Genomic DNA, 24265 nt, shown 5'->3' with positions numbered 1-24265 from the left:
GGGCTATCACTCTAATGAGACTGTCACCCACGGATCTGAAATATTTATTTTCTCATCATAGACAAATGATTGGACAACATCACATGACAGTCGCCTTCTTACTAGACTTGACATGTACAAAATATACATATATTTTATTTTATTTCGTTGACAGATAAATGCTATTCTTCGGAGCCAGTTTTGCACAAATAGATTTAGGAAAGAAAATATTGAAAAAGACTACTATATTAGAGGGCATACAGTCATGGCTGAAAGTGTTGGGACCCTTGAAATTGTTCCAGAAAATGAAGTATTACTCCCAGAAAATTATTTCAATTACACCTTTTTGTTTCATTTGTGTGTATTGTAACAATACAAAAAAAAAGGCAAACTGGACATAGGTTCACTCAAAACCCCAAACATGGGCCATACAAAATTGTTGCCACCTTTCCAAAATTGTGGTTAAACAATTTTGTTTCAAGTATTTGATGCTTGTTCAAACTTATCTGTGACAAGTAACAGTTGTGGGCAATATAAAAATCACACCTGAAACCAGATAAAAAGGGGAGAAGTATACTCAATCTTTGCATTTTGTGTGCCACACTAAGCATGGAGAACAGAAAAAGGAGAAGAGAACTGTCTGAGGACTTGAAAGACAAAATTGTTAAACAATAGCAACAATCTCAAGGTTACAATTCCATCTCCAGAGATCTTGATGTTCCTTTGTCCACGGTGTGCATCCTAATAAAAAAAGCTTACAACCCATGGCACTTTAACTAATCTTCCCTGGCGTGAACTGCAGAGAAAAATTAATGAAAGCTTGAAACACAGGATAGTCCGGATGGTGAATAAGCAGCCCCAATCATGATCTAAAGAAATTCAAGCTGTCCTGCAGGCTCAGGGTGCATTAGTGTCAGCGCGAACTTTCTGTCAAAAATTTTATGAAATTAAATGCTATGACATGAGATCGAGTAGGACACCACAGCTGACACACAGACATAAAAAACTAGACTGCAGTTTGCCAAAAGCCTTCGTAGAAAGCATCTTGCAGAAAGATGACACCAAGACAGATTTTTGGTTAAGCACATTATTCTACTAAAAATCGAATGAGGCCTACAAAGAAAAAACACAGCACCTACAGTCAAATATGGTGGAGGTTCAACAATTCTTTGGGGTTGTTTTGCTTCCTGTGGCATTGGGTGCCTTAACTGTGTGCAAGGCATCATGAACTTTGAAGATTTCAGAAGGATTTCAGGTCGCAGTGTAGTGCCCAGTGTCAGAAAGCTGGGTTTGTGTCATGGGTCTTCCAGCAGACAATGACCCCAAAAAACTTCAAGAAGCACCGAAATGGATGGAAACAAAGCGCTGGAGAGTTCTGAAGTGGCCAGAAATGAGTCTGGATATAAATCCTTATACAGAGATCTTAAAATTCCAGTTGGGAGAAGGCACCCTTCCAATACAGTGGGGAAAATAAGTGTTTGATACACTGCTAATTTTGCAAGATTTTCCACCCACAAAAATGGAGAGGTCTGTAATTTTTATCGTAGGGTACACTTCAACTGTGAGAGACAGAATCTTAAAAAAATGCAGAAATCACATTGAATGGTTTTTACATAATTAATTTACATTTTATTGCATGATATATAGGTATTCGATGCAAAAGAAAAACAGAACTTAATATTTGGTACAGAAACATTTGTTTGCAATTACAGAGGTCAGACGTTTCCTGTAGTTCTTGTCCATGTTTGCCACACTGCAACAAGGATTTTGGCGCACTCCTCCATACAGACCTTCTCCAGATCTTTCAGGTTTCGGGACTGTCGCTGGACAACATTGAGTTTCAGCTCCCTCCAAAGATTTTCTATTGGGTCCAGGTCTGGAGACTGGCTAGGCCACTCCAGGACCTTGAAATGCTTCTTATGGAGCCACTCCTTCGTTGCCCTGTCTGTGTGTTTCGGGTCATTGTCATGGTGGAAGACCCAGCCATAACCCATCTTCAGTGCTCTTAGTCTTCTTTTACACTTACCGTGTTTTTTGCGGCCCATTATTGCATGCATTTTTTTGCAGGCCGTATCGCCACAATTTTCACGGTGTGCCGCAATAACGGACTTCAAAAAACTTGCGGATCACCGTTTTTCGGGTTTCCAATACTGTGGAAAAAGTATTGGGGAAAAGTATTGGGGAAAAAAAACAGCATTCCACAAAACCAGAAGACACGGTGCACTGCAAAAACAAGCTTTCGTTGTTTTTGCAGCCCCATTGATTTTCAATGGGGGCTGTGTCCGTAAGCCGTGAAAAAAGATTGAGCAGGCTAGATATTTTTTCACGGCCAAACGGCTTATGGCGCTCCATGGAATTATTGCCGCCCCATAGAAACCATGAAAGCTATGACTGGGCAGTTAACTTACAGTCTGTTTAGAAAGGATCGTAAAAATCGGAGAGGAGGAGGGGTTTGTCTCTATGTAAAGTCTTGTCTAAAGTCCACTTTAAGGGAGGATATTAGCGAAGGAAATGAGGATGCCGAGTCCATATGGGTCGAAATTCATGGAGGGAAAAATGGTAACAAAATTCTCATTGGGGTCTGTTACAAACCCCCAAATATAACAGAAACCATGGAAAGTCTACTTCTAAAGCAGATAGATGAAGCTGCAACCCATAATGAGGTCCTGGTTATGGGGGACTTTAACTACCCGGATATTAACTGGGAAAGTGAAACCTGTGAAACCCATAAAGGCAACAGGTTTCTGCTAATAACCAAGAAAAATTATCTTTCACAATTGGTGCAGAATCCAACCAGAGGAGCAGCACTTTTAGACCTAATACTATCTAATAGACCTGACAGAATAACAAATCTGCAGGTGGTTGGGCATCTAGGAAATAGCGACCACAATATTGTACAGTTTCACCTGTCTTTCACTAGGGGGACTTGTCAGGGAGTCACAAAAACACTGAACTTTAGGAAGGCAAAGTTTGACCAGCTTAGAGATGCCCTTAATCTGGTAGACTGGGACAATATCCTCAGAAATAAGAATACAGATAATAAATGGGAAATGTTTAAGAACATCCTAAATAGGCAGCGTAAGCGGTTTATACCTTGTGGGAATAAAAGGACTAGAAATAGGAAAAACCCAATGTGGCTAAACAAAGAAGTAAGACAGGCAATTAACAGTAAAAAGAAAGCATTTGCACTACTAAAGCAGGATGGCACCATTGAAGCTCTAAAAAACTATAAGGAGAAAAATACTTTATCTAAAAAACTAATTAAAGCTGCCAAAAAGGAAACAGAGAAGCACATTGCTAAGGAGAGTAAAACTAATCCCAAACTGTTCTTCAACTATATCAATAGTAAAAGAATAAAAACTGAAAATGTAGGCCCCTTAAAAAATAGTGAGGAAAGAATGGTTGTAGATGACGAGGAAAAAGCTAACATATTAAACACCTTCTTCTCCACGGTATTCACGGTGGAAAATGAAATGCTAGGTGAAATCCCAAGAAACAATGAAAACCCTATATTAAGGGTCACCAATCTAACCCAAGAAGAGGTGCGAAATCGGCTAAATAAGATTAAAATAGATAAATCTCCGGGTCCGGATGACATACACCCACGAGTACTAAGGGAACTAAGTAATGTAATAGATAAACCATTATTTCTTATTTTTAGGGACTCTATAGCGACAGGATCTGTTCCGCAGGACTGGCGCATAGCAAATGTGGTGCCAATATTCAAAAAGGGCTCTAAAAGTGAACCTGGAAATTATAGGCCAGTAAGTCTAACCTCTATTGTTGGTAAAATATTTGAAGGGTTTCTGAGGGATGTTATTCTGGATTATCTCAATGAGAATAACTGTTTAACTCCATATCAGCATGGGTTTATGAGAAATCGCTCCTGTCAAACCAATCTAATCAGTTTTTATGAAGAGGTAAGCTATAGGCTGGACCACGGTGAGTCATTGGACGTGGTATATCTCGATTTTTCCAAAGCGTTTGATACCGTGCCGCACAAGAGGTTGGTACACAAAATGAGAATGCTTGGTCTGGGGGAAAATGTGTGTAAATGGGTTAGTAACTGGCTTAGTGATAGAAAGCAGAGGGTGGTTATAAATGGTATAGTCTCTAACTGGGTCGCTGTGACCAGTGGGGTACCGCAGGGGTCAGTATTGGGACCTGTTCTCTTCAACATATTCATTAATGATCTGGTAGAAGGTTTACACAGTAAAATATCGATATTTGCAGATGATACATAGTAACATAGTTAGTAAGTAACATAGTTAGTAAGGCCGAAAAAAGACATTTGTCCATCCAGTTCAGCCTATATTCCATCATAATAAATCCCCAGATCTACGTCCTTCTACAGAACCTAATAATTGTATGATACAATATTGTTCTGCTCCAGGAAGACATCCAGGCCTCTCTTGAACCCCTCGACTGAGTTCGCCATCACCACCTCCTCAGGCAAGCAATTCCAGATTCTCACTGCCCTAACAGTAAAGAATCCTCTTCTATGTTGGTGGAAAAACCTTCTCTCCTCCAGACGCAAAGAATGCCCCCTTGTGCCCGTCACCTTCCTTGGTATAAACAGATCCTCAGCGAGATATTTGTATTGTCCCCTTATATACTTATACATGGTTATTAGATCGCCCCTCAGTCGTCTTTTTTCTAGACTAAATAATCCTAATTTCGCTAATCTATCTGGGTATTGTAGTTCTCCCATCCCCTTTATTAATTTTGTTGCCCTCCTTTGTACTCTCTCTAGTTCCATTATATCCTTCCTGAGCACCGGTGCCCAAAACTGGACACAGTACTCCATGTGCGGTCTAACTAGGGATTTGTACAGAGGCAGTATAATGCTCTCATCATGTGTATCCAGACCTCTTTTAATGCACCCCATGATCCTGTTTGCCTTGGCAGCTGCTGCCTGGCACTGGCTGCTCCAGGTAAGTTTATCATTAACTAGGATCCCCAAGTCCTTCTCCCTGTCAGATTTACCCAGTGGTTTCCCGTTCAGTGTGTAATGGTGATATTGATTCCCTCTTCCCATGTGTATAACCTTACATTTATCATTGTTAAACCTCATCTGCCACCTTTCAGCCCAAGTTTCCAACTTATCCAGATCCATCTGTAGCAGAATACTATCTTCTCTTGTATTAACTGCTTTACATAGTTTTGTATCATCTGCAAATATCGATATTTTACTGTGTAAACCTTCTACCAGATCATTAATGAATATGTTGAAGAGAACAGGTCCCAATACTGACCCCTGCGGTACCCCACTGGTCACAGCGACCCAGTTAGAGACTATACCATTTATAACCACCCTCTGCTTTCTATCACTAAGCCAGTTACTAACCCATTTACACACATTTTCCCCCAGACCAAGCATTCTCATTTTGTGTACCAACCTCTTGTGCGGCACGGTATCAAACGCTTTGGAAAAATCGAGATATACCACGTCCAATGACTCACCGTGGTCCAGCCTATAGCTTACCTCTTCATAAAAACTGATTAGATTGGTTTGACAGGAGCGATTTCTCATAAACCCATGCTGATATGGAGTTAAACAGTTATTCTCATTGAGATAATCCAGAATAACATCCCTCAGAAACCCTTCAAATATTTTACCAACAATAGAGGTTAGACTTACTGGCCTATAATTTCCAGGTTCACTTTTAGAGCCCTTTTTGAATATTGGCACCACATTTGCTATGCGCCAGTCCTGCGGAACAGACCCTGTCGCTATAGAGTCACTAAAAATAAGAAATAATGGTTTATCTATTACATTACTTAGTTCTCTTAGTACTCGTGGGTGTATGCCATCCGGACCCGGAGATTTATCTATTTTAATCTTATTTAGCCGGTTTCGCACCTCTTCTTGGGTTAGATTGGTGACCCTTAATATAGGGTTTTCATTGTTTCTTGGGATTTCACCTAGCATTTCATTTTCCACCGTGAATACCGTGGAGAAGAAGGTGTTTAATATGTTAGCTTTTTCCTCGTCATCTACAACCATTCTTTCCTCACTATTTTTTAAGGGGCCTACATTTTCAGTTTTTATTCTTTTACTATTGATATAGTTGAAGAACAGTTTGGGATTAGTTTTACTCTCCTTAGCAATGTGCTTCTCTGTTTCCTTTTTGGCAGCTTTAATTAGTTTTTTAGATAAAGTATTTTTCTCCCTATAGTTTTTTAGAGCTTCAATGGTGCCATCCTGCTTTAGTAGTGCAAATGCTTTCTTTTTACTGTTAATTGCCTGTCTTACTTCTTTGTTTAGCCACATTGGGTTTTTCCTATTTCTAGTCCTTTTATTCCCACAAGGTATAAACCGCTTACACTGCCTATTTAGGATGTTCTTAAACATTTCCCATTTATTATCTGTATTCTCATTTCTGAGGATATTGTCCCAGTCTACCAGATTAAGGGCATCTCTAAGCTGTTCAAACTTTGCCTTCCTAAAGTTCAATGTTTTTGTGACTCCCTGACAAGTCCCCCTAGTGAAAGACAGGTGAAACTGCACAATATTGTGGTCGCTATTTCCTAAATGCCCAACCACCTGCAGATTTGTTATTCTGTCAGGTCTATTAGATAGTATTAGGTCTAAAAGTGCTGCTCCTCTGGTTGGATTCTGCACCAATTGTGAAAGATAATTTTTCTTGGTTATTAGCAGAAACCTGTTGCCTTTATGGGTTTCACAGGTTTCTGTTTCCCAGTTAATATCCGGGTAGTTAAAGTCCCCCATAACCAGGACCTCATTATGGGTTGCAGCTTCATCTATCTGCTTTAGAAGTAGACTTTCCATGCTTTCTGTTATATTTGGGGGTTTGTAACAGACCCCAATGAGAATTTTGTTACCATTTTTCCCTCCATGAATTTCAACCCATATGGACTCGACATCCTCATTCCCTTCGCTAATATCCTCCCTTAAAGTGGACTTTAGACAAGACTTTACATAGAGACAAACCCCTCCTCCTCTCCGATTTTTACGATCCTTTCTAAACAGACTGTAACCCTGTAAGTTAACTGCCCAGTCATAGCTTTCATCTAACCATGTCTCGGTTATTCCCACTATGTCAAAGTTACCTGTAGATATTTCTGCTTCTAGTTCTTCCATCTTGTTTGTCAGGCTTCTGGCGTTCGCGAGCATGCAGTTTAGAGGATTTTGTTTTGTTCCAATCTCCTCACTGTGGATTGTTTTAGAAATGTTCTTACCTCCCTTCTGAGTATGTTTTCCTGGGTCGTCTTTGTTCGAGTCTAATGTTTTTCTTCCCGTCCCCTCTTCTTCTAGTTTAACGCCCTCCTGATGAGTGTAGCGAGTCTTCTGGCGAATGTGTGTTTCCCAGGTTTGTTGAGGTGTAGTCCGTCTCTGGCGAGGAGTCCATCATACCAGTAATTCACACCGTGGTCCAGGAATCCAAATCCTTGTTGTCTGCACCATCGTCTTAGCCAGTTGTTTGCATCAAGGATCCTGTTCCATCTCCTGGTGCCATGCCCGTCTACTGGAAGGATAGAAGAAAAAACTACCTGTGCATCCAGTTCCTTTACTTTCTTCCCCAACTCTTCAAAGTCCTTGCAGATTGTCGGTAGGTCCTTCCTTGCCGTGTCATTGGTGCCAACATGTATCAGAAGAAATGGGTGGACGTCCTTGGAGCTGAAGAGCTTTGGTATCCTATCGGTCACATCCTTGATCATCGCACCTGGAAGGCAGCATACTTCTCTTGCAGTTATGTCCGGTCTGCAGATGGCTGCTTCGGTGCCTCTCAGTAGTGAGTCTCCCACCACCACCACTCTTCGTTGCTTCTTGGCTGTACTTTTTGCTGTCACTTGTTGCTGTGTGCCCTTTTCTTTTTTGCTTGCTGGTATTGCTTCATTCTTAGGTGTGCCATCTTCATCCTCTACAAAGATTTGATATCGGTTCTTCAGTTGTGTGGTTGGTGATTTCTCCATGGTCTTCTTGCTTCTTTTGGTCACATGCTTCCACTCATCTGCTTTTGGAGGTTCTCTGACACTTTTACATACAAAACTATGTAAAGCAGTTAATACAAGAGAAGATAGTATTCTGCTACAGATGGATCTGGATAAGTTGGAAACTTGGGCTGAAAGGTGGCAGATGAGGTTTAACAATGATAAATGTAAGGTTATACACATGGGAAGAAGGAATCAATATCACCATTACACACTGAACGGGAAACCACTGGGTAAATCTGACAGGGAGAAGGACTTGGGGATCCTAGTTAATGATAAACTTACCTGGAGCAGCCAGTGCCAGGCAGCAGCTGCCAAGGCAAACAGGATCATGGGGTGCATTAAAAGAGGTCTGGATACACATGATGAGAGCATTATACTGCCTCTGTACAAATCCCTAGTTAGACCGCAGATGGAGTACTGTGTCCAGTTTTGGGCATCGGTGCTCATGAAGGATATAATGGAACTAGAGAGAGTACAAAGGAGGGCAACAAAATTAATAAAGGGGATGGGAGAACTACAATACCCAGATAGATTAGCGAAATTAGGATTATTTAGTCTAGAAAAAAGACGACTGAGGGGCGATCTAATAACCATGTATAAGTATATAAGGGGACAATACAAATATCTCGCTGAGGATCTGTTTATACCAAGGAAAGTGACGGGCACAAGGGGGCATTCTTTGCGTCTGGAGGAGAGAAGGTTTTTCCACCAACATAGAAGAGGATTCTTTACTGTTAGGGCAGTGAGAATCTGGAATTGCTTGCCTGAGGAGGTGGTGATGGCAAACTCAGTCGAGGGGTTCAAGAGAGGCCTGGATGTCTTCCTGGAGCAGAACAATATTGTATCATACAATTATTAGGTTCTGTAGAAGGACGTAGATCTGGGGATTTATTATGATGGAATATAGGCTGAACTGGATGGACAAATGTCTTTTTTCGGCCTTACTACTAACTATGTATTGGGGACACAAAAAGGGGACACAAAACCACATAAAAGTGTAAAAGAAGCCTAACTGAGAGAAGGAGGTTTTCGGACAAAATCTTGAGATACATGAACCCTTCCATCCTCCCTTCGATGCGGTGCAGTCGTCCCGTCTCCTTTGCAGAAAAGCATCCCCAAAGTATAATGTTTTCCTCACCATGCTTCACGGTTGAGATAGTGTATTTAGGGTTGTAGTCATGCTTCTTCTTCCTCCAAACACAGTGAGTGGAGTTGATAGCAAAAAGTTCTATCTGACCACATGACCTTCTCCCATGCCTCCTCTGGATCATCTAAATCAGGGGTGGGCAAGAGGGGTGGCCCCACACAGCCTCCCTAGATATGGCACGAGCCCCAAACAGCCTCCCTATATACGGTATGAGCCCCACACAGCCTCCCTATATACGCCATGAGCCCCACACAGCCTCCCTATATACGGCATGAGCCTCACACAGCCTCCTTATATATGGCATGAGCCCCACACAGCCTCCCTATATATGGCATGAGCCCCACACAGCCTCCCTATATACGGCATGAGCCCCACACAGCCTCCCTATATACGGCATGAGCTCCACACAGCCTCCCCATATATTGCATGACAGTATACAGCCTTCCCATATCCTCACCATGTGGAGCATGTCACCGCAATAGCCTCCCCATGTGCAGCATGAAACCCCCATAGCTTCCCCCTATCCAGCATGACACCCCCATAGCCTCCCTGTGTGCAGCATGACACCCCCATAGCCTCCCCGTGTGCAGCGTGACACCCCCATAACCTCCCCGTGTGCAGCATGACACCCCATAGCCTCCCCATGTGCAGCATGTCACCCCCATAAAAACCCCCATGTTCTCCCCCATAGAATCCCCATGTTCACCCCATAGAATCCCCGTGTTCACCCCATAAAATCCCCATGTTCACACCAAAGAATCCACATGTTCACCCCATAGAATCCCCATGTTCACTCCATAGAATCCCCATGTTCACCCCATAGAATCCCCATGTTCACCCCCATAGAATCCCCATGTTCACCCCATAGAATCCCCATGTTCACTCCATATAATCCCCATGTTCGCCCCATTGAATCACCATGTTCACCCCATTGAATCCCCATGTTCACCCCATAGAATCCCCATGTTCTCCCCATAGAATCCCCATGTTCACCCCACAGAATCCCCTTGTTCACCCCCATAGAATCCCCATGTTCACCCCCATAGAATCCCCATGTTCACCCCCATAGAATCCCCATGTTCACCCCCATAAAATCCCCATGTTCACCCCCATATAATCCCCATGTTCACCCCCATATAATCCCCATGTTCTCCCCATAGAATCCCCATGTTCACCCCCATAGAATCCCCATGTTCACCCCCATAGAATCCCCATGTTCACCCCCATAGAATCCCCATGTTCACCCCCATAGAATCCCCATGTTCACCCCCATAGAATCCCCATGTTCACCCCCATAGAATTCCCATGTTCACCTCCATAGAATTCCCATGTTCACCCCCATAGAATTCCCATGTTCACCCCCATAGAATCCCCATGTTCACCCCCATAGAATCCCCATGTTCACGACCATAGAATCTCCATGTTCACCCCATAGAATCCCCATATTCACCCCCATAGAATCCCCATGTTCAAACACATGATAAAAAAAACACTACATACTCACGTCGGTCCCTTTCCCAGGCATCCTGCTTCTGTTGCTGTCTCCGATGCACTGAGGCATCTCCTCATCTCCGGAGGCCCCTCCTCCACGAAATGCTGACTGCGGGAGACAGCGAGCGGGTGGGCACGGTGCGGCCCATGGACCTCAGGTTTTCAGCCCCACGGCTGTTTCGGTCCGCACTTTGCCCAGGTCTGATCTAGATGGTCATTTACAAACTTCAAACTTGCCTGGACATGTGCTGGCGTGAGCAGGGGGACCTTGCATGCCCTGCAGGGTTTTAATCCATGACAGTGTAGTGTGTTACTAACGATAATGTTTGAGACTGTGGTCCCAGCTTTCTTCAGGTCCTTGACCATGTCCTCCCATGTAGCTCTGAGATGATTCCTGACCTTTCTCAGAATCATCCTTACCCCACAAAGCGAGATCATGCATGGAGTCCCAGACCAAGGAAGATTGACTATCATCTTGTGTTTCTTCCATTTTCTAATAATTGTGCCAACAGTTGTTGCCTTCTCACCAAGCTGCTTGCCTATTGTCCTGTGGTCCATCCCAGCCTTGCGCAAGTCTACAATTTTGTCCCTGGTGTCCTTAGATAGCTCTTTGGCGTTGGCCATGGGGGAGAGGTTGTAGTGTGATTCATTATGTATGTGGTCAGATGTCTTTCATACAGGTAACGAGTTCAAACAGATGCAATAAATACAGGAAATGAGTGCAGAGTAGGAGGGCTTCTTAAATCAAAACTAACAGGTCTGTGAGAGCCATTCTTTCTGGTTGGTAGGTGATCAAATACTTATTTTATGCAATAAAATGCTATTTCATTATTTAAAAATCATACAATGTGATTTTCTGTTTTTTATTTTTACATTCTGTCTCTCACAGTTGAAGTGTACCTACGATAAAAATTACAGGCCTCTATATTCTTTTAGATGGAAAACTTGCAAAATCGGCAGTGAATCAAATATTTATTTTCCCACTGTATGAGACACCTGGAGCAATTTATAGAAGGAGTGGTCCAGAATTCCAGATGAGGGGTGTAAGAAGCTTGTTGATGGTTATAGGAAGCGATTGAAAGCAGTTATTTATTCTAAAGGGTGGGCAAACCAAATATTAAGTTTTGGGTGCCAACAATTTTGTGCTGACAATTTTTGGGGTTGAGTGTGAAATGATGTCCAGTTTGACTTTTTTTTTTCTTTTTTTTTGTGTTGTTTCAATACATACAAAGTAAATAAACATTTGTATAACAAAACATGTAAATGGAATAATTGTCTGGGAGAAATACTTAATTTTCTGGAACAATTACAAGGGGGCCATTAGTGTATATGAATGTGTAAATGTTATACAACATATATGTGTAAATAGCTCATGTGGTAGTCTGTGTATGCATGCTAATAAATCACTATATTATAGTCAAATGTATGCAATCTCAAGAGCCAAAAGTGCTTGCAACCTTTACACATGATGTGACGGTTGCTACGCACACAAGCGGTGCACCTAGTTTTGTGGACCCACTGTGCCACGGGCCAGGATCACATAGGAGGGGTAAAGATAAGTGCCTACCAGTTGTTCACTGGAGCTCCTGATGGTGGAGTGGGACTTGGCTGCAGGTACCACTCCTAGGCAGTCCCCGATACTGCAGCTGCTGACCCCAGTGGTTAGGTACGCAGACACGGATAGGACTAGCGCTCCATTCAGATTACTAAGTTCCACCATCAGCATCTCCAGTGAACACCTGGTTGCTGATAAAACAGTGATCTTATGAAAACTACAGCAAGCAGCCGAGTAAGTGACACATCGCTGGAAAAGCGTCTCTGTCTCTACTTTCAGATTAGGAGCCAAAAAGTTGGTGGTAAAGTCCCTTTAATCAAACAAATACTGAAGTTACAATGAATATTTCAATGAGAACTTTCAGCAATTGCATTAGCGATCACTAAGATGAATATTTGGTCATTTACATGCTTGGAGGTGAAGGATTAGAAGAAATAGTCTACTTTTTGAGAGAGAAAAAAATCTGCAGTGTTGACCAGTTATAATAATGTTTCAGACTCTACTACCTCCTTACACTACCGAGCAGCTAGGCCGCATTCGCAGGTCATACCTGTGCTCCTCAAGGACATGAGGTTTAGCACCCGTTTTTTGGATAAGGTGGTCACTTCATGAACATACCAGCTGTTAGGTTTGTTTTTGGACACTACTTTAATAAACAATTCAGAAATTGCCTCTCTTACTTTTTTTTCAAGCACCTACTTGAAGAGAAAGCAGATGATCTTATAAATGAAGCTGCAAGGTAAGTGATTCACCCTTAACCTAAAGAGTAACTAAACATTTAAAGTACGGTAATCAGCCAAAGCCAGTTCTCAGCAAAAGAAGGCTACCTTATCTAGATAGATGGGACCTGCATTTGAGTCTGTGGATATGCCATTCATTCTCCGTAAGATGGGAATTGCCCCTTCGGAGAGGACACTGGGATGCTGTCAGTGTGCCATCTCATGCCACATGCTAGCCTGGCTTTACTTGTGCTGTGGAATTAACTCATTTTGACCCTCTGACCTGGAAAGATAGGGCCTATTTATTATTGTATTTGCTCCTTTACTTTTGTATGTTTAGCCTGTTTTTCATTTGCGACAAATTTTTCATTTAATTTGCACTTCTTTTAAGTCAATTTGGTATGTTTTTACCATGTTTTTTTCCCCCTTTGTTTTGCGAAAGATTCATTGATTGAGACTTTTTTAAAAAGTCACAATTTTGTGCCAATGTACACCATTCCCCCTCACCCCCGTACCACCCGTAGAGTTTTTATGTATGCCTGAAGTGTTTGCGAAAAGTTTGCAACATTTTAAAGGAATGTGCTGTTAAAAAGGTGCAAACAAGGTAAAAGACAAAAGTAAAGGGCACTTTTGATTTTGTGCAAAATCCACAAGCCACATTTGGTGCAAAAATAGTAAAATCAACAATACAGAAAAGGTCACTTGAAAGAAAAAAATGCAAATGCTGAATCTGGCTCATAGGATGTTGCTACAAGGAGAAACCAGTATGGATAGTGACCCCTGTCTTACAGATACAACACACCTATTCTGGGCAAAGTTGTCTGCCAAACGTTATTTTCTAGTTTTTCATTTACCATGTAAGCTGCTCATCAGGAGCTAATGCTGTGCCAATATTAATGAAAAAAAGCACACAAAGCACACATATCCATTGTCTTTTTTCTTACTGCAGGCAAGTGGCGCTGGCGGATGTAATAATCATCAACAAAACTGATTTAGTCTCCGTTAAAGAACTGGAGGAAGTGAGATCTGTTGTCAGGTGAATATGAGAAGTTTTTCTTTCTTTTTTTTTTTTTGGAGGTGGGGTAAGGCTTTAAAAAATAAACAGCAATTGTGTTTTGTGTGTGTGTGTTTTTTTTTTTTTTTTTTTTAATACCGTACCTTAATTAAGCTGGCTGTCACTATTGATTCACGACTGACACCTGTCTGAAACGTCTGACATATGGGCTAGCTTTAATTGTGATGGTGTAAAGGGGTTCTCTGAGAAATTTACTAAAATAATTAATAAACATTTAAATATTAAACATTTCTCTAAATACCTTTATGTCAGGATTTTAAGATGGCAACTACCATTAATCGCAACCTGTCCTAGAGTTTAGAAAAACAGTAGTACAGGCTGTGTGAAGCAAGGAGACACAGGTCAGGGCAGCATTTGGCATCATGAACACACATTCCTCTGTTCAGTCAACCTGACAGGACATGAGTGGAGCCGGGGAATAAAGGAGAAGATGAACACCTTTCTTTAGCTGACTGAGGATGAACATCCCTCTTTGTCAACCTGACAGGACATGAATAGAGCCGGACTAAAGGAGAAGATGAACATATTTCTTTAGCTGAGATTGAACATCCCTCTTGGTCAACCTGACAGGACATGAGTGGAGTCGGACTAAAGGAGAAGATGAACACCTTTCTTTAGCTGACTTAGAATGAACTTCCCCCTCAGTCAGCCTGACAGGTTTAGTGCCTCTGTCTCGTGCCTAAATCAGTCTGTCCTGCTGTCTTCTGAACTCTAGGGTGGGGTTTGATTGATAGCAGTTGCCATATTGGAATCTTGGCAGAGTGCAGTAGATAAAGAATAATTGTTTGATTAATAAAAGTATTTAGAAAAATATTTAAATGTGTATTTATTTTATTACATTTTTTGGAGAACCCCTTCAAACTCTCAGATGCTGCAGTCAATATTGTCCATGGCATCAAAGTGGTTTCATGGGGTAGTTTTACCCATGTCCCCCAAAATTCACCTTCTTGTGACACAATTGTGAGGTGGCAATTTATTATTTAGTTATTTATTCATTTATTTTACTCACTTATATAGCGCCATGAATTCCACAGCGCATTACAGATATTATGGCTGTCACCATTGGGGCTCACAATCTAGATTCCCTATCAGTATGTCTTAGGAGGGTGGGAGGAAATCCACACAAACACGGGGAGAACATACAAACTCCTTGCAGATATTGTCCTTGGGATTTGAACTCAGGACTCCAGTGCTGCAAGGCTGCCATGCTAACCACCGAGCTGCCCCATTGTTGTCACTGCAACGTCGGGGTCTGCTGACATATTGAGGACCATCTGGGTCTGCCATCTTTGTACTCTTCACAAGCCTTTAATAAGAAAGAGATGGGTAAAATAGATGGGGTATATATATATGAGTTTTACATTAAATAATAATACATTCAGAAATGTATGTAAATTAAAATCCCCTTTCCCAATTGCATAAATAAGAGAAAAAAAACCCAGAAAACAACCCACGAAAAATACATTGAACTGACAGCGCTGTAAGAATGAAAAAATGAAACTCTAAAATACTACGGTATATTGTTGTTTTCTTTTCCAATACTACTTGCAACAACCCAAATATGCAGTATGGTAAATAAAATGGTGGCATTTAAAACTACAATACCCCCAAAAATAAAGCCCTCATGCAGCTATGTTGATGGAAAAATAAAAAGTTGTGTCTGTGGGAAGATGTGGATGGAAAAACCAATGCCAAGAAAGGAACACTGGCTGTAGCAAGAAGGGGCTAAAATCCAGTTGTATTACCTAACTACACTTTATTTTGTTCCTTGGGGACTATATGTAGTGATCTATAATGTCATATAACACTGGGTATTTAAGAGCATTGCTGACTGTTATGTTAGTGTTTTGGACTCATAGACAAATGCTTATGACTGACCTAGTGGCCATTCCTAGGCCCCAGGTTAGCATACAATAGCCACTTACTCAACTTTGCTAACGCTGTTGGCAGCCCTCCTATGCATCGGGAGTGTAGTGAATGCAAAGGAAGAGGGAGAGCTGGGGAGCACTACCAATGGGCGAGGGGCCAATTGCGACCTATAAGGTAAGTGTAATAAAGGTACCGTCACACTCAGCGACGCTGCAGCGATATAGACAACGAGCCGACCTAAACTAGATCGCTGGAGCGTCGCTGTTTAGGTCGCTGTAGAGACGTCAAACACAGCAACACCAGAACGATGCAGGAGCGATCCAGTGATGTAACGGCGACTCACTTATCGCTCTCGCTGGTTGTTAGCTCCATGTAAAAACATTGCTGGCATCGTTGCTTTTGCTGTCAAACATGACGAATCACGCCGACCTGACGACCAAATAAACTTCTGGCCTTCTAGCTCCGACCAGCGATGTCACAGCAGGATCCTGATCGCTGCTGCGTGTCAAACACAACGAGATCGCTATCCAGGACGCTGCAACGTCACTGATCGTTGTCGTTCTCTTTGTAAAGTTGCTGAGTGTGAAGTTACCTTTAGGGGTGCAGCTCAATGCATAGCAGCAGCATATACCAAACAAACAAGAAAAGAGACTATGCATATAGGGCGCACACCCAGAATACAATTAAGTTGCAAAAATGCAAAAATGTATTAATGGGAAAGACAGAAAACACCAATAAAAACATATTAAAATACAGCCAACACACCAATGGTCCTATACAGAGTCAATATATGGAGACAGCTAAAGATACAATAATACAGTATATGGTGAGTCACGCCACCAACACACTGCTGGTACTTTCATAAATCTAAGATACAAATATGTAGCATTAATAGCACAACACATGTGCACAAGCGGTGACTTATGTGCACAATGGCTTATATGCACAAAGCAAGGTAGCAGGTAAACTCTGGGCGTCCCCAGAGTACCATATAGTGCAGGAGTGCCCCTATATAAATGAAGAGGCTAATGCTAGCAAGGGGGCCTCAATAGACCTACTAAATTGCAGAAAAAGGAGATAAGTAAAAATCCCCTCAAAAAAAAAAGGAAAAATATAATTTAGAGTTTAAATACCAAAAATAGTCCCTATAAAAAGGCAAGGCTACCAGTATCACAGAGGGACGGGCCTGTTAAAGTGATATAGGGAGCATATAAGATAAACTCGCCAACTCAAACCATCACAGTGGAAGGAAAAAGGGCAGACCAATGTCCGAGAAATAAGCCAAAAGGCTAAATATGAGAGAACATCACCGTATCAGGCAGTCCAGGGTGTGGCGTCAGCCGTCCGCCGTCATACAGTCAGAAGGGAATGGTCCCAGGACACTATGTTCTCTCATATTTAGCCTTTTGGCTTATTTCTCGGACATTGGTCTGCCCTTTTTCCTTCCACTGTGATGGTTTGAGTTGGCGAGTTTATCTTATATGCTCCCTATATCACTTTAACAGGCCCGTCCCTCTGTGATACTGGTAGCCTTGCCTTTTTATAGGGACTATTTTTGGTATTTAAACTCTAAATTATATTTTTCCTTTTTTTTTTTAGGGGATTTTTACTTATCTCCTTTTTCTGCAATTTAGTAGGTCTATTGAGGCCCCTTTGCTAGCATTAGCCTCTTCATTTATATAGGGGCACTCCTGCACTATATGGTACTCTGGGGACGCCCAGAGTTTACCTGCTACCTTGCTTTGTGCATATAAGCCATTGTGCACATAAGTCACCGCTTGTGCACATGTGTTGTGCTATTAATGCTACATATTTGTATCTTAGATTTATGAAAGTACCAGCAGTGTGTTGGTGGCGTGACTCACCATATACTGTATTATTGTATCTTTAGCTGTCTCCATATATTGACTCTGTATAGGACCATTGGTGTGTTGGCTATATTTTAATATGTTTTTATTGGTGTTTTCTGTCTTTCCCATTAATAAATAAATTTTTGTATTTTTGCAACTTAATTGTATTCTGGGTGTGCGCCCTATCTGCATAGTCTCTTTTCTTGTTTGTTTGAGTGTAGTGAATGAGCTGCAGTGTTGTAAGGAAGCCCCGCGTATCAGTCCCCACAACAGCCACCATTAAACTTCTATACAGCAGTCATTAGGGGTTGACCGCTGGTGTTCTTACTTTGAAAATCCAAAAATAGTCTTGTAATCTTTGTCGATAGTTTTCTTGCCTGATTTCAAAACTTTCAAAAAGGATTCTTGTATTTTCAAAGTAAGTTCACCAGCCCCATCAGGTCTAAAGATTCATTTAATGATGTGTGCAGTTTGTTTTGGGAAATCTGGTTACAGATCTACTTTAAATGCACAAAAGAACTAAATGTATAGTTTCTAATTAATATACTGTAGAATTACAAACGAAAACCATCTTTGGTAAGATACAGAATTTTCGCCATTGGATTCACGAGTTTCCATGTGTTGCAGAGTAGATTCTTCATATTTTATACAGAAGTGGTCTTTTGGAGAGCTTTCACTGTATATGTCTGTGTGACTAAAATGTATTTTTATTATTTTTTAAGGTCAATAAATGGGCTTGTGAAAATTTTGGAAACACAAAGATCCAGGTATTTTACATTTACAAGTTTTGTGTGGGTTGTCTGTGCTATGAATTTCACACTATTTTTAGGCTTTATTATTTCAATAGTTTTCTAAGCCTAAAGGGGATAATCATGATATATCTGTGTTTATGGTATATTATATATCACTGTTTTTCTTTCGAGTATGATGTCTTTAAGTGGGAATTGTCAAGTTCTTAAATCGCTTTAATTACCGTAGTTACACAGCATGAAAATAAGTGACCTGGCATTTGTTTTTCTGCTGTCATTCTTTTGCAATGATAGTTTTTATATTTTATAGTGTACAGATTGTTTCCATGTAGCTACATTCCATGACCATGTGGCTACATTCTAAGTGAGGAGTTAACTCTTAACATTCCAGTCAGCTCTCTCCAGCCCATTGATTTCTATACAGCAGTTAGCTGCTCACCTCCCTCCCCTTAAGAGATGGTAATTACATTGCTCTGCTCTTGTCTGTAGTGGTGTGCTTTTTGAAATGCCATGTTATGCCTATATGTAAATACAGTGATAATAGTGTACACTCTCCAGAACCAATCACTTATAGCTGAATGTGTTATAGCAGAACTTGTGCTATAGTTCTACTAATATTACAGTTCTACCATTCACCAGAGCTGTCACTCAAGGAGGAGAGCTCAGCCTGCCAGAAAGCAAGAGTAAGGAGACTGCATAGCTCTGAGCTGCTCAAAAGACAGTTTTAGAATACCCTTAGAATAAATGCCTTCCGTCCTCATGGACTCCTACTAAACTAAGTGCAATATTTACAATAGTCTGTACCCCATCATGTCAAGGAACTACAAAACGTAGATGACTATGAATCCTATGGTAATATAAAGGTAATCTGTGTCCAGGTTTTTGCCACTTAATCTGAGAACAGCGTAATGTAGAGAGACCCTGATTCCAGTGATTTGTCACTTGCTGGGCTGCTTGCTATAGTTTTTCTAAAATCACTGTCTTGTCAGCAGGAGGTTATCACTAGAGGACTAATAAACCTGCTACGAGGTAGTCCTCCATATTCATGAGCTCTATGTAACCCCGCCACTGATTGGCAGCTTTCTGCCTATGCAATGTAAACAGAAAACTGCCAGCAAATCAATGGTGTGGATGGGGTTTCACAGACCTCAGTAAGTAAGTTATACATTTCTGGAATCAGGGTCTCTGCCACTACATCATGCCGCTCTCAGATGGGGTAGCAAAAACCTGATGACAAATTCCCTTTAAAGGGAACCTGTCACGTAATTTCAAGCATCTATACAGTCTCCAGTGCGTTTTTAGTGATGCTATGTACTAGTAATGCTATGTTTTTAGTAAAAACAGCGCTGTAATGATGTCCAGAAAGCATTTTACATAGTTGTATGGTGCCTGCTTGTTTACTGTAGTCACAGGGGTCTGCTTCATTTTCTGCTCAGATACGGGCATTGTCGCCCACTCTATGTGATTGATTTCCTTGGTTGCGCCAACGTCACTGGAATCCCGCGCTTGCACAATGTCTAGCAGGTAGCCGTGCTTGCTCAGTGTGTAGCGTAAAGCCGCCCGCGTATGCGCAGTGTTGAGCAGGGAGCTGTGTGTGATGGTGCATGCACTGCTTCCCTCTCTACATTGCGCAAGCACGGCTCCCCGCTTGACACTGCGCATACGCGGCCGGCTTTACGCTACACACTGCACAAGCATGGCTCCCCACTCAAGACTACGCAAATGCGGGGGGCTTTACGCTCGACACTGCACAAGCATGGCTCCCCACTCAAGACACTGTGCAAGTATAGCTCCCCGCTCAACACTACGCAAATGTGGGGGGCTTTACGCTCGACACTGCACAAGCATGGCTCCCCACTCAACACTACGCAAAGGTGGGGGGCTTTACGCTCGACACTGCGCAAGCATGGCTCCCCGCTCACCACTACACAAAGGTGGGCAGCTTTACGCTCGACACTGCGCATGCATGGCTCCCCGCTCGACACTACGCAAAGGTGGGGGGCTTTACGCTCGACACTGCGCAAGCATGGCTCACCGCTCAACACTACGCAAAGGTGGGGAGCTTTACGCTCGACACTGTGCAAGCATGGCTCCCCGCTCAACACTACGCAAATTCGGGCAGCTTTACGCTCGAAACTGAGCAAGCGAATCTACACGCTCGACACTGTGCAAGCGCAGCTCCATGCTCCACCCACATTGCGCAGGCGTGGGATACCAGTGACGCCGCCATAATCAGGGAAATCAATCAAATTGAGTGGGCAGCAACGCTCATGACTGAGCAGAAAATGAAGCACACCCACCCCTATGACTAAACAAGCAGGTACCATACAACTATATACACTGTTTTATGGACACCATTACAGAGCGGTTTTTAGTGAAAAAAAAAATGTGTTGGTGATGCACATTGCATCCCTAACAATGCACTGGTCACAGTTTAGATGCTTGAAATGACGTGACAGGTTCCCTTTAAGTTAAAGCTTGGGAGGTCTGAGTGTTACGAACACTAATATGCACCTGTAGTATGGCTGATGAAAAACAGTCTAAGGCTGAAATTGTCTTGGTCCTTAATATTTATAATGCTGTAGTTGATAGGTACCAGGTATGCATTAGGATTACAGCCCATTCAGCCAAATTGAAAGCAGCTAGCCAGGTTCTATACAAAGCCATTCCTCTTCTCAGCCTATGTTTTTTTTAAAGATTGTATTAAAAGCATATTTAGGTGGAAACTCCTTCAGAGTTACTCCCAAAATTTCAAGTAACTAGTCCTTGACAGGATAGGTGCTAATTACTGATCGGTGGGGTAAGACCGATCCTGAGAGCAGGGCGTGGAAATGCTGCATCAGAATGGAGCAACGCTTACGCCTGTGTGCACCTATGTTCTTTCCATTGTCTATGGGACTGACGGGTGCAGCTCTCCAGTTCTTGGTATTTTCCCACAGTCACACAGACAAGAAATGTCAACTGCGTGGTCACCTCCATTCTGACAGGGAATTCATTCCCCCACCTGATCCACAAGTGAAGTGAAATGTTGGGAATATCTGTTTCATCACTAAGGGCATGGAGCACTGCAGGTTGTCAGACAGTTGTCAGAAGCTCCTCTTTGGCGGCTCTTAGTACTTTTGTAGTTACTATACTTTTAGGAGCACAGTTTGTCAGTGCTTACACAGTTTGGAGAATAGTCAGGTTTTGCCAATTAATGAGTTATATTACAAGGATAACCTTGCAATCAAAATGATTTTGTCTCCTTAGCAAATTAGGTTTATTAGCAAAATGTCCAATATGTCTGCCGTATGGTTTATTGCAGTCAAAGAAGAACAATTTAATTGGCTCAACACAACTAATAAACAAGTGGGATTTCCAAATTCAACACAAAATATCACTCTTATTGGCCACTGCAGCCTCATTACTCAACCCCATCCTGACAATCATCTTTAGTATTTAGTAGAGAACCCTGTGGCTGTTATGACCTGCTGCAAATGTGATGCATAGCTAGACCTTCAGCTTCTGGCAGCGTTCCTGAGGACCATTCCTCGTGGGCAATGACCGCCAGTTCTCTAATAATCTTGGGTTTGCTTCTGCACTGGCCTTCCTGAAATCTCACCAAGGATTTTCTATGATAATCCAGTGAGGTGACTGTGACAGCCAATGTAGAGTCTTCCAGGACTTGTTCTGAAACCAAGCTTTGGTGGACATAAAGGCATGCTTTGGATCAGTGTCCTGTGCCTAAGCTGGAGCTTCCTCACAGAAGTCAGAACATTTTCTCCTAGGATTTCCTCCTGCCCTCCAAATGCCTGTGAACCGTACTTCCATCTGTTTCTGTAGGAACATTGAGTGGCTTTGTAATCTTGTAGTATCGTGTTGTACAAGGCAATGATCTCTTTAAATGACCTGAAAGCCACTGGAATTGGTTACGATTCCCCAGGAACACTGCTAGGGGGACTATGTGTCATGGTCATAACAATGAAAAGACTAATTCTGAGACTGTGTGTATGCATATCACATGCTTGCGGTGACGCTCCCGGTGCCGGCACCAGAGAATCCTCACAGCTTGCAGTGCGCGCGCTGTGAGGATTCGAAAGTCTACAGTAAGATAGAGTGACTGCAGACTTGTAGCCCAAGGCTGGACATCCCTTTTAAGAATTGTTGCTTAGTCCTGTTACTAACTTTTCTATACATTTTAGTTCATATCTTTTGGTCTTGCCATCACAATTCACATTTCTTCCTGTCTGGGGCAATACGTAAGCCAAAACTGCAGCTCAGAAGCTATGGTTTACACAATAGCTGCGCACAATAGCAATGATAATCTGATGGCAAGACCTTTATTCAAGGGTTTATTAAAAATATACATGGTGTGTTGTAGCAGGCGGCTGCTTCACTTTGTGGATACGCTTCCTGCGTATGTATTGTTTCTAACCTGCCACTTGCTGGTAAGTCAGTACCCCACCAGCAGGACTTTCTAGAGTTTTTATCAGTTTTGGCACTGGCTGTCATGTCCACTTACACGGCATACCTCCATGACTTTAACCTGAAATCAATGCATCTAACGCCTCATTATGTCAGGAGCATTCCTTGAGTATTTAAGAAGTGCAAGCTGCGTGAAAAGCAATTTTCGAATTAATCATGCTGCGTGTTGGGAAGATTACATATACAGATGTGGGAATGATGCAAAGAATAACTCCGATTTCCTACTGTTTATTGCACTCATATTGATTCGTAATGATCTTTATTCTGCTTTATGTTCCAGGGTGGACTTAACAGGGATTTTAGATTTACATGCGTTTGATAGTTTGTCAGGAAAAAGGTAACGTATACGCAATGCATTTTTCATTCTTTACCAGTTTATTCGGTTGTCGAGGATTATAAAAACATGGCTGGCTGCTTTTGCTCAGAAACAGCGCCACACCTGTCGATGAATTGTATTTGATATCTGAGCACCGCTCTACTGGAGTTTATGAGAGCCAAGCTGCAGTACCAGCCGCTACCTGCAGGACAGGGGTGGTGCTATTTTTGAAAGAAAGCTGCAATATTTGTCTAATGCTTATAAATATTGTACATTATAGGATCTTCTTTTATTAAAATGTAACAAGTCGCAAAATAATTTTATAGTGGCTGTTTTTTTTTCCAGCAAGCTCATACCACCCAAGATTTACCTGTAGAGATGACCATGTTGTATAGATCACTAGCCTTCCACTTCATTAGTGCTCAGATATCTTCTTCATCTACTAGAGGACCAAAGGAGGAGAGAAATAAGCTAGACATGTGCAAAAGAGTGTGATTGGCCAGAATGCATCCAATCAGTTGTATGGAATAAACAGAGACCCATTCTGTACTTCTTGATTGGTCCAGGCGGACATGTGACCACAGCAGACAGGACCGAACAGGAAGTAAGCAGACTGGTAAGAGACCTTGGCAGTAGTGATGAGCGAACGTGCTCGGCTAAGGTGTCATCAGAGGATACTCCGGTGTTATCCGAGTATCTTCCGTGTGCTCTAATAATATGTTCAAATCCCCGCGGCTGCATGTTTAGCCACGAATCATGCTGTTCCGGGGATTTGAGCATATTATTCCACGCCCAAGATATTTGGATAACACCGGAGTATTCTCGGATGACACCTTATCCGAGCACGTTCGCTCATCACTACTGGGCATCTTATGGACAGAAATACTGGGGATCAGGACTGGACTGGACAACTGTGGGTGATAGTCTGTGTTTACAGACATCATCACCATTGGGACTCATAAATTCCCTATCAGTTTGCTTTGGATATATCCATTCAGAATCTTCCTTTGTGAATGGGTATTAGTGACGGCCAGCGATCAGTCCATTAATCCTTAACCCCTTCCCGCCACTGCCAATTTTCATTTTTGCACT

At 42.1% G+C, this 24265-nt stretch overlaps 1 protein-coding gene across 2 annotated transcripts in view; it reads left to right on the top strand.

Annotated features, from left to right (window-relative positions):
* LOC138675501 (zinc-regulated GTPase metalloprotein activator 1B-like) overlaps positions 1–24265 on the top strand; it is a 241759-nt gene that overhangs the window by 123820 nt on the left and 93674 nt on the right. For both annotated transcript variants that reach the window (XM_069763812.1, XM_069763805.1), the window contains 4 exons: positions 12824–12870; positions 13800–13886; positions 18367–18411; positions 23138–23194. In XM_069763812.1, the coding sequence (XP_069619913.1) occupies positions 12824–12870; positions 13800–13886; positions 18367–18411; positions 23138–23194 (236 nt within the window). The remainder of the gene's footprint in view (positions 1–12823; positions 12871–13799; positions 13887–18366; positions 18412–23137; positions 23195–24265) is intronic.

Source organism: Ranitomeya imitator, chromosome 1 (genome assembly GCF_032444005.1).
Source record: "Ranitomeya imitator isolate aRanImi1 chromosome 1, aRanImi1.pri, whole genome shotgun sequence".
Classification (NCBI taxonomy): Eukaryota; Metazoa; Chordata; class Amphibia; order Anura; family Dendrobatidae; genus Ranitomeya; species Ranitomeya imitator.
The sequence above is the reverse complement of the archived record's forward strand: the minus strand, read 5'-3'. Positions and strand labels throughout refer to the sequence as shown.